At 45.0% G+C, this 9,336-nt stretch overlaps 1 protein-coding gene across 1 annotated transcript in view; it reads right to left on the bottom strand.

Annotated features, from left to right (window-relative positions):
- CAMK4 (calcium/calmodulin dependent protein kinase IV) overlaps positions 1–8,998 on the bottom strand; it is a 167,030-nt gene extending 158,032 nt beyond the window's left edge. Inside the window, 1 exon segment of the mRNA XM_065657241.1 lies at positions 8,832–8,998. Coding sequence (XP_065513313.1) covers positions 8,832–8,998 — 167 coding nt within the window.
- Between the last annotated feature and the right edge of the window lie 338 nt (positions 8,999–9,336).

The following is a 9,336-nucleotide window of genomic DNA, read 5'->3' on the forward strand; positions in this document are numbered from 1 at the left end:
TTTGCATCAGATAAGCCCTGATCTGGTCCTGTGAAAGAATGTTCACCAAAGTTTAGAGTGGATTAAGTGTTCCTGAACTGCATCTTCTGGTTCAGCTACATTCAGTCTGCTCTGTGCACTCCAAGAACACCCCTTGATGCAAAGCAAAGCACATTGAGAGGGGATAATTGGGACATTTGTTCCACAGAAGTCACTCCCCAAACAAATTAAGACTTCAGTGTATATGCACCCACAAATTGCCTTTTCAAAACAGGAATGATGCAATATGTTACAAACAAAATCTTTTTGATTCTGTTAAGTGGAAACACGTAAATACATGCCATTAACAGTAGTCTATTTAAGTTCATATTTAGAAAAAGAAGAAAAGCTTGTTTCAAACTATTTTTTATATAATACGGCTATGACTTAGATATTACCGATTGTACTGAAAACTAAGTAATCTCTTTATTTACGGAGGTAGCAGGGCAGTTTTTTGCACAGAAACAAGCATTAACACGTCCCTGAAAGAATGCAGGTATGATACTCTTAGTTTCTCTGACACGACTGTCCACAACTGTTGTCAGCTAAAAATTTCGTCATGGCTGATTGAATCAACAAACCTATTTTCCATCATGGCATGATGGAAGCAATGCCTCAGTCACACTATTAACATTAATCAGCCATTATGAAAAATACACATTTTATCATGTGTTTTTTGAGACCTAGTGAAGGAGGCATTGAGATTGAAGCTCAATGCAAAACTCCTGGCTGCAGGAGAACAATGGCTTTCCCACAAATCTGAACTGTAAAGGGGTTTGAACAACCATCTTTAAAACTTAAAACTCATTTTCTAACACGAAAGAAATGTCAATTGTGACAAAAAATAATTTAAAAAAAATTTTTAAAAATCCATATATTCTTTTCTAACTAAGAAACACGTAGACAGAGATAATATTTAGACAAGGTATTTAGTGCCTAAGATAGGCATTTGGACAACAGATTCAATAACATCCTCTAATGGCAAGGTTCAAAATATGTAGCCTAAGAGCTCATTTCTCTCCATGGTTAGAGAGCCTCAAGTGAAATGGTGTATCTTCTTTCAATTGTTTTTATTCACAAAATTGTAGAGGAAATTCTATTTTCATGCTTTTTCAACAGCCTAGTTATTAATTTTGAGTCAACCAGGTGTTGAACTGAGCCAGACAAAACTGAAGAAAATATTCTCCCTGCACTGAGTAAAAAATGTTAGTTATCAAAACCCAGGCTATAGATTGCAAGTTCTGGTTCCCCGTACTCAAATGACAAATTGCATCCAGGTCACTGGGTTAAGAAGCTACAGAACTTCCACAGAAAACATTTGCTGCTTGGTATTAATTTTTCTTTATTATTCTCCACAGATGAGCATGCATTTTGATAGGGACTGACCTGCCCTCTCCTAGAGCAGTATCTCGATTAACAAAATTCTGACATCCACTTTCTGGCAAATTTAGCATTGGATTGTCTTCTCCACAACAGCGCTGCTTCAGTAGAAGGAGCAAAGAGTATGTTCACCACAGAAGAGCCTGCAGTCAAATGCTTAGTACGTGCCAGGTCCTGCACTTGGGTCACAACAACTCCAGGCAGCACTATAGGCTCTGGGAAGAGTGGCTGGAAAGCTCCCTGGCAGAAAGGGATCTGGGGGAGTTGACGGACAGCCAGCTGTATATGAGCCAGCAGTGTGTCTAGGTGGCCAAAAAGGCCAACAGCATCCTGTCTTGTATCAGGAATAGTGTGGCCAGCAGGACTAGGGAAGGGCTCATCCTGCTTCAGCTAAACGCTCCATGCTCACATTCAGACAGCTAGTGCCATGTGCTGTCAGTGGCATGCCTGCATCTCTTTGCACATCTTCAGGTACATTACTAAAGGTCACAAGAAAGTTAAACAAAAGGGGGGACTGACCTACATAAATGCACTCCAAAGCAAAATGAGCAAGTGATTTTCAGAATAATCACGGCAAACAGTGTATATAACAAACGACTCTTGAGATGAACAGAAGAAAGGCCCTTTTTCAATGAAGGAATGGAAAGGAAAATAATTGGTGTGCTTTCAATGTAAAAAAAAAGTTTTAATTTCAAAGCATCAAGTGCAAAACCAATTCATTTCTATAAAATTATGCTTATACTATGGAGCTTCCTGATTTCATCTACTACTGCCATTACAAAAGCAGATGCTACTATGACAGCACTCATAAACAGGATTGACAGAGTAAGATGACATTCTCCACACTGAAATCTTGAGTTCAAACCACACATTGGATTTAAACTCTCCCTGTGCTAAGAACTCAAGGACGGAAACCACCTATGATTCAGCTCACACCATCAATTCAAGGCAAGTTTACAGGCTGGAGAGTTGGGTAGGGAAAAATTTAATGAAATATAACAAGGGCAAGTGTAGACTCTTGCATCTGGGCAGGAACAACCCCAGGTTCCAGTATAAGTTGGGGAACAACCTGTTAGAGAGCAGTGTAGGGGAAAGGGACCTGGTGGTCCTGGTGGACAGCAGGATGACCATGAGCCAGCACTGTGCCCTTGTGGCCAGGAAGGCCAATGGCATCCTGGGGTGTATTAGAAGGGGGGTGGTTAGTAGGTCAAGAGAGGTTCTCTTCCCCCTCTACTCTGCCCTGGTGAGACCACCTCTGGAATATTGTGTCCAGTTCTGGGCCCCTCAGTTCAAGAAGGATAGGGAACTCCTGGAGAGAGTCCAGCGCAGGGCCACAAAGGTGATTAAGGGAGTGGAGCATCTCCCTTATGAGGAAAGGCTGAGGGAGCTGGGTCTCTTTAGCTTGGAGAAGAGGAGACTGAGGGGTGACCTCATCAATGTTTATAAATATGTAAAGGGTGAGTGTCAGGAGGATGGAGCCAGGCTCTTCTCGGTGACAACCAATGATAAGACAAGGGGCAATGGGTACAAACACAGGAGGTTCCACTTAAATCTCAGAAGAAACTTCTTCTCAGTGAGGGTGACGGAACGCTGGAACAGGCTGCCCAGGGAGGTTGTGGAGTCTCCTTCTCTGGGGGAACATTCAAAACTCGCCTGGACGCCTTCCTGTGTAGCCTCATCTGGGTGTTCCTGCTCCGGCGGGGGGATTGGACTAGGTGATCTTTCAAGGTCCCTTCCAATACCCAACATTCTGTGATTCTGTGACTCTGTAAGTTGCAAGTACTGAGCGCCTTTAAGTTTCAGGACCTCAGCAATGATCACACAATTGAAAGACTGCCCATGAAGGACAAGGTAACCACGGAAGATCCTGATTTCTCATTCTTACCAAAGAAAAATTTCTGTTACTTTTCTGGGTTTTTTTAAAATTATTATTAATCATTGAAAGGAAAGAAAGCCCTAAGGATTTTGTTGGAAATAACTTCCAGCTGCCCTTGACAATTTAATAGATCTGCAATACGCCTACAATAATATTAGACAGTTTAAACTCAAATAGTTATGTAGTTTAGCACAGTTAGGCAAGAGAGTGCATGCTAAGTAAAATATCATAAATAAAATTACAACAAAGAGAAATTCCTTTTCCATAATATTGCTGAATATTAAAAAAAAATTGTTATTAATTTCCTCTTCACTTAAATACCATTTTTATACTATTCCTGAATTCAGAAACTCTGCATCAGAAGATAGAGCATGGATTACATAACGCCAAGAAAAGGTTTTAGTCCTTAAGGAACACACAAGTTTAAAATCTAAAATTATTAAAATTTTTTTCCAAGGGAGCGTGGAAAAAAAAGCCTTTAGATGAAATACATGCAGAAAAAAATTCCAATGGCCACAATTGACCAATGTTGCAACCTTTAGTGAAGGAACAGGTATTCTTTATAAAACAAATACCAAAATTTCATCTTCACAGCATTTTGAACTACCGTTAAGTGGCACAGACAAAATCCTCTTGTCAGAAATGGACTAAAAATAAGGTGAACTACCCAGGATCCAATAAAACATGAAAACAGTTGTCCTGACCCAGAGTAACAGCCTCTCTAGTGCAGAACACTGGCTTTAACACTGGCCAAATACAGATGCCTCAGGAAGAATATAAGAATAGAGCAAAACTATATCAATACTGTCAAAGAGTATTCTCACAGCATTCAACAACTTGTAGTTCAATAGTTAGTATCTTCATGTTTAATCAGTCTTCATGGATTTCTAGAATGTAAACTTGCCTAGGTGTCTGTTAAACCCAGGTAAGTTTTTAGCATACATAGTATCCGGTGGCCAGGAGTTCTACCACTTAAGTACACACTGTGCTGCAACAGCCTTACCTCCTCTGCTTCATTTTTTACTTGCTAGCTCTGTCAGATGCCCTGCAGAGCTTGCATCAAAGAAAACAAGAAATAAGCACCTCTAACCAGGTGTTCCATCCACGTTATAAGTGCTTCCAGAGCTCTCTCTCTCTTAACTTACTAAGGAAAGAAAACAACCAAATGGTTTCTCCTCCACCCCCACTCTATTTATCTAAACTGAATTTCATTATAGACTCATAGAACACTTTGGGTTGGAAGGAACCTTAAAGACGATCTAGTTCCAACCCCTCTGCCATGGCCAGGAACACCTTCCACTAGAGCAGGTTGCTCAAAGCCCCATCCAGCCTGGCCTTGAACACTCCCAGGGATGGGGCATCCACAGCTTCTCTGGGCAGCCTGTTCCAGTGTCTCACCACCTTCACGGTGAAGAATTTCTTCCTTATATCTAATCTGAATCTACTTCATTTCAATTTAAATCCATTACCCCCTGTCCTGTCACTACAGGCCCTTGTAAAAAGTCCATCTCCAGCTTTCTTGTAGGCCCCCTTTACATGCTCAAAGGCTGCTCTAAGGTCTCTCCAGAGCCTTCTCTTCCCCAGGCTGAAAAACCCTGACTCTTTCAGTCTTCTTCATAGGACAGGTGCTTCAGCCATCTGATCATCTTTGTGGCTGACCTCCAACAGGTCTATGTCTTCCTTCTGTTGGAGACCCAAGAGCTGAAAGCAGTGCTTCAGGTGAGTTCTCATAAGAATGGAACAGAGGGGAAGAATCACCTCCCTCAACCTGCTGGTCACACTTCTTTTCCCAGCATATGGTTGGTTTTCTGGGCTACAGGCACAAATTGCCAGCTCATGTTGAGCTACTCATCAATCAGCACCTCCAGGTTCTTCTCCTCAGAGCTGCCCTCAATCCATTCTCTGCCCAGCCTGTATTTGTGTTTGAGATTGTCCTGACCCCTGTGCAAGACCTTGCACTTGGCCTTCTTGAACTTCATGAGGTTTGCACGGATCCACCTCGCAAGCCTGTCAAGGTCCCTCTGGATGGCATCCCTTCCCTCCAGCATGTCGACCACACCACACCGCTTGGTGTCATCAGCAAACTTGCTGAGGGTGCACTCAATCCCACTGTCCATGTCACTGACAAAGATGATAAACAGCACTGGTCCCAATACCAAACCCTGAGGAACACCACTTGTCACTGGTCTCCACCTGGACATTGAGCCATTGACAGAACTCTTTGAGTGACACCACCCAGCCAATTCTTTATCCATCAAGTACATGTGTGTCCAATTTGGAGACAAGGATGTTGTGTGGGACTGTGTCTAATGTAGTAGATGACGTCAGTTGCTCTTCGCTTAGCCACCAACACCATAACCCCACCACAGAAGGCCACCAAATTTGTCAGACACAATTTGCCCTTAGGGAGGCATGCTTGCTGTCACAAATCACATCCTTATTTTCCATGTGCCTTGACATAGTTTCCAGGAGGCTCTGCTCTGTGATCTTGCCAGGTACAGAGATGAGACTGACTGGCCTGTAGTTCCCCAGGTCTTCCTTTCGGTACTCTACCAAGCAGATCTCTGAAGAGGCCAAGGTCTGTTCTCTAGAAGTCCAGAGTACTGAGCTTGCTGGGCACCCTCCTCACTGCCCTAAGGATGTTGAACTCCACCATTTCATGGCCAATGCAGCCAAGGGTGGCCTTGAGCTTCACATTCCCCACCAGCCCCTTGTTGGTCAGAATAAGGTCCAGCATAGCACCTGTCCTCATTGGCTCCTCTATCACTTGGAGGAGAAAGTTATCATCAACACATTCCAGGAACCTCCTAGATTGCTTCTGCCCTGCTGTGTTGTCCCTCCAACAGATACTGGGGTGTTTGAAGTGCCCCATGAGGACTGGGGCTTGTGAATATGAGGCTGCCCCTATCTGTCTACATGTCCTGGTTTTGGCTGGGATAGTTAATTTTCTTTCTAGTAGCTGGTATCGTGGTGTTTTGGGTTTTGCCTGGTAGTCAAGGACTTTCAGCTTTCAGTACTCTACTAGGTGCACAAGAAGCTGGGAGCGAGCAAAGCCAGGACAAAGGAGTACTCCTTACCATATGACATCATGCTCAGTATATAAACCGGAGTTGGCCGGGGAGGCAAATACAGCTGCTCAGGAATGGACAGCCTATTGCATTGCGAGTGGTGAGCAATTGCATTGTGCATCACTTGCTTTGTATATTCTACTGTTGTTGTTATTATTTTCTCTTTCTTTGCTGTCCTAGTAAACTGTTGTTATCCCAATCTGTAAGTTTTTTTCCCCTTTTGAGTCTCTCCTCCACTCCACTTGGGAAAGCGAAGTGAGCGAGTGGCTCCATGGTCCTTGTTGCCAGCTGGTGTTAAACCATGACAGTCTTTTTTTGTCACACAATATCAGGCACCAAAAAGGACCGTCGTGGTTTAATCCTAGCCAGCAACTAAGCATCACATAGCTGCTCACTCACTTCCCCACAGTGGGATGGGAGAGATAATCAGAAAAGTAGAACTGAGAAAACTTGTGAGTTGAGATAAAGACAGTTCAATAAGTAAAACAAAAGCCGCGCATGCAAGTAAAGCAAAACAAGGGATTCGTTCACTACCTCCCATCAGCAGGCAGGTGTCCAGCCATCTCCAGGAAAGCCAGGCTCCATCACACATAATGGTTACCTGGGAGAACAAATGCCATCACTCTGAACACCCACCCCTTCCTTCTTCTTCCACCAAAATATATACCAAGCATGATGCAATATGGTATCGAATATCCCTTTACCCAGTTTGGGCCAGCTATCCTGGCTGTGCCCTCTCCCAGCTTCCTGTGCACCTGCAGCCTTCCTTGACTTGATACAATCATTGCCAAGCAACAATCAAAACATCAACATCTTATCAACATCTTTCTCATACTAAATCCAAAACACAGCACTATACCAGCTACTAGGAAGAAAATTAACTCTATCATAGCCAAAATCAGGACACTACTTCTACCCAACAGCAGAGGAGGCTTAATGGCTCACATCCCTACACTAGCTGGGTGTGGTTATCTTCCTTATTCAAACCTTTTGTTAGGGTTTCAGCATCTACTGTGTCACCTTGCAAGTAGAAAAACCCACTGCATCTCAGCTTTCATTATATTTTCCTTCCTCAGACAGAAGAGTTCACATTTTAAAATCCCTTCCCAAGATTCACAATAAAGTCATGATGTATCACCAACACAGTCTATTCTTAAACAAAGCCCACAGTCACTAGCACACACGCTGAAAGGATTCTAGATAGACCACATGTAACAGTATTAATCCAAGTGACAGAGTTGGTATCGACTGCTGTTATTCAGCAGTACACACTCTTTTTTGACAATCAAAAACTGACACAACCATATCTCTCGCTTTACATTTTTATGTTTCTGCATAGGTTTACAGTGAAGTATATATGTGGTAAGCATACACAAACCTACACCTATTTAAATCTGGCTAGCCTGAGTAACAATAGTGGCAAAAAGGTAGCAGCAGATGCTTAAGACCTAGCCAGCACACCAAGGATGATACTGTATAGTACTTCTACAGCCTTTCCTGCCCCTATCAGTTACAGTATAGCAAGCACAGGTATGCTTTGTAGCAGTAGCTTCCATTGCATGCCCTTTTTGCAAAAATACTGTACCAAGGCAACCATGTTATTACCTGCAAATTTCCCACAGTCATCCAGGATTTGAATACACTATCACTGGCAAAGTTAGCAATTGCGATTTTTTACCTCCTGACTTAGAGATTTAAGTCATCTACTGTATACCCTTAAAAAAGGTATTATTTTCCACTTTTTTTTAAACACATTATTTTCTACCCACAAATTTGACATGAACCTCCAAATGTATTTAGAGAATAAAAATCACACATTAGATACAGGCAACAGCATTTTACACTGGACTTCAGTTTTTGAAAAAAAAAAAATCTGAACACTTGGGACCTTCAAGTTGACAGGCAGAAGCATCAGGGCACTAGTGCAGAATTCATGAATGAACATATACCAGGTCACTCATCTGCACTGCACTTCAATGAAAAGACTCTGCTTACAGAGGCCTATCCATGGACTCCTGTCTCAGGAGGGAGTTTCGTCAGCGCGAGGTCTGAAGGTGCTGATAATGGCCATAACAATGAATGATCTTGTATGAAGTGAGGCTGCGAATAAGCTGGCATTTTAGTGCTCTCGAAGTGAAGACTCCCATTCAGCTGATAGATACAGTATTAAGTCTAGAGTCTGCAAACATACAGGTAATCTGACTAAGATAAAGCTGCTCATGTGGACCGGCATTTACCGAGACGGATTGATGTCCTCCCCTGAAAATCACTCGCTTCTTTCGGGGATTTGCACAGCCTGGCTCCCGGGAGGTGTCATTTTCCTTCGAAAGCCTACATGCCCTCCCGATGCCGTTCATGCAAACCAAAGTTTTGACGCTCTCGCCACAGCGACCCAGTGCTGGTGGGGAGGGCAGATGCAGCCCCGCCAGCCGCGGCACCGCGCTGGCTGCACCCGCGCCCCGCGGCCGCCCCGTCCCGCGCCGCCTCACCGTCCCAGCTCGGACTCCAGCTCGAAGTAGTGGGCCAGGGTGTCCTTGTTGGAGCCATCGATCCAGTAATCGGACGTAGCGGACCCGGGGCGGCCGGCGGCCGAGGAGCCGGAGGAGGACGAGGATGAGGAGGAAGAGGAGGAGGAGGGCATGGTGACTTTCAGCATGCCGGGACGCCTGCCGGCGGCTGCCCTCTCCTCGGCACCAGCTGCAGAAAGCAAAGCGACAGAGTGGCTGGTGGCGGCGGCAGCTCACCTCCCCTCCCTTCCTCCCTCTCTCCTTCCTTCCCTCCCTCTCTCTCTCTCTCTCTCTCCCCTCCTCCTCCCCACCTCCCGCGCCGCGTCGGCCCGGGCCGAGCTGGAGCGGCGGCGGCGGCACCGGCTCCCCCCAGCCGGAGGGGCGGCGGGGGAGCCTCACGCCCGGGCGGGCCCGGAGCTGCCGGCGGGGCGGAGCGCAGCGGGGCGGGGCGGCGGCGCACGGAGCTGCGGCGGGCGGGGGTCGAGCC

Source organism: Caloenas nicobarica, chromosome Z (genome assembly GCF_036013445.1).
Source record: "Caloenas nicobarica isolate bCalNic1 chromosome Z, bCalNic1.hap1, whole genome shotgun sequence".
Taxonomy (NCBI): Eukaryota; Metazoa; Chordata; class Aves; order Columbiformes; family Columbidae; genus Caloenas; species Caloenas nicobarica.